The sequence below is a fragment of the Numida meleagris genome, unplaced genomic scaffold, assembly GCF_002078875.1.
Source record: "Numida meleagris isolate 19003 breed g44 Domestic line unplaced genomic scaffold, NumMel1.0 unplaced_Scaffold458, whole genome shotgun sequence".
In the NCBI taxonomy this organism is placed as follows: domain Eukaryota; kingdom Metazoa; phylum Chordata; class Aves; order Galliformes; family Numididae; genus Numida; species Numida meleagris.
The window spans coordinates 33,384-35,191 of record NW_018364674.1 but is presented as its reverse complement, the minus strand read 5'-3'; the positions used below and the strand labels follow the sequence as shown (position 1 = coordinate 35,191).

Here is a 1,808-nt window from a genome sequence, read left to right as displayed (position 1 = left end):
AGGCATGGGTCCTTGGGCTGCAGCTGGACCAAACGTGGCTGAATTCATTGCCACCATTCAGGAGCAAGGCCATGAAGTTCTGCCCACTGCTGATGTCAAGTAAATGTTTTGGTGGTTCCTGTGGGTAACCCAGTGACAGTGATGCTCTGACCTACATCTAACTGGACTCTATGACCCCCATAAGTTGGCCCACCAAGTACGCCATGCACTTTCTAATCCATTTTTCCTTAGGAGATCTATCTCCAACTTCTTGTTTTGAGGATTATTGTGTATGTTTCTATGGGTACAGCAGGGCAATATTTCTGCAAGCTGTTGCATCTGTTTCATCCTATGCGAGGCTTTCCTTACCCTGCTCTGTATTTTTCCTTCCCTTCATACCAAGAAAAGCCATGTTGAAGAAGAAACCCACATCAGAAAATATCTAAAGGTCGCTAAGCCTCCATTCCTGATTTAGGACACCTATGATGCTGTGTGAGCAAGCATCAATTTAATTATACATTTCCATGGATTGAGATGTCTTCCTGTTGGGTATTCCCTTGCAAGAGATCACAATGTTCGTGTTTGATCATGGTGTGTATTGCACAAGCCCTCTGGCTTAATATCTCTCGCTGGTCAGCATGTCCTGATCTCTGCTCTATTCTGGTGCTCAGCAACTTTCTGGTGACAAACAACCTGTACAGCCGTCTTGTCAGAAAGCTGTAAGTGGAGGAAGAACCTGTGCCTTGGTCTTGGAAGTTTCTGCTGCAAAAGCAGAATCTAACTGTCACATGGGGAGATGTGGTCACTCTTAGGATTGGAGACTAGGAGTCCACGCAAGGGATGTCAATGGGATTCCCTGCTCAGAGAGAGCCCCTGGGGTCGAGAAGCTCTTTGAAAGGTTTGGGTGTTCCCTGGGCTCAGGGGGATGTGTGAGCGGTGGCTCAGCCACGTGGGACACCCCATGGGAGCCACATGTCCTGCACCGGGCATCCCATGGGGGACAGCGTGCAAGGCCATGCACTAGCAGCCCTTTGGGGAAAGTGTGTGAGAGCTGGGAGGTGACAGCCAGTATGGGGCACCCCAACAGGGGTCATATGCAGCACTGCACTTGTGCCACACCACTGGGTTCCCCACACTGCCACCACCACTACGGGCACCACAATTGCCACATCAGGACGTGACATCACTGCATCCTATCCCCAAGGGGGAACTGGCAGCAGCTCTCCAGCCACTCCCTGACCCCTCTGCAGTCTCACTGTCCCCAAGCTGATCCTGCCTCATGGCAACAATGGCACTGGCCCTCATCCTGGGTGAGTGACAATGGGGATGTGGTGCCACGAGGGTTGGTGGTCCTGTGTGGGACCAGGACTGTGTCTCTTGCAGGTTGGTGTCTGGTGGCAGCAAGCAGGGCACAGCACCGTGAGTGTGGGGAGGGGGGGAGAATGGGGACAGAGGGAGGGGAGCATGGGGAGGGGGCCATCCGAGGGGTCGAGGAGGGTGTGCAGGGACAAGGCTGACTGGTGTCCCCTGTCCTAGTGCCCCAACCCTCCCTGTCACTGCACCCCAGCCAGGGGGTGTCCCTGGGGGACACTGTCACCCTGCGCTGCCACCTGCCCAAGACGGCTGCCTGGGTCCAGCTCTGGTTTAATGGAACTTTGAGATCTGACAAGGAAAAAGATGAGGAGCACGATTCAGTTGAGTTCTCCTTGGTTGTCACAAACCTGGAAGATGCGGGGACATATCAGTGTCGCTACCAGGTGTCAGAGCCACTGTGGACATCAGACGAGAGTGACCCCGTGGAGCTGGTGGTGACAGGTGAGGGCACTGGG

General features: G+C 53.9%; 1 protein-coding gene across 1 annotated transcript; it reads left to right on the top strand.

The window, feature by feature from the left end:
* Positions 1–1,267: 1,267 nt before the first annotated feature.
* On the top strand, positions 1,268–1,802 carry LOC110391687 (platelet glycoprotein VI-like; the record flags this gene model as incomplete). The annotated part of the gene is made up of 3 exons (XM_021383636.1): positions 1,268–1,289; positions 1,363–1,398; positions 1,516–1,802. Coding segments are annotated over exons 1-3 (345 nt in total), but the record flags the coding sequence as incomplete, so codon positions are not given.
* Positions 1,803–1,808: the final 6 nt, after the last annotated feature.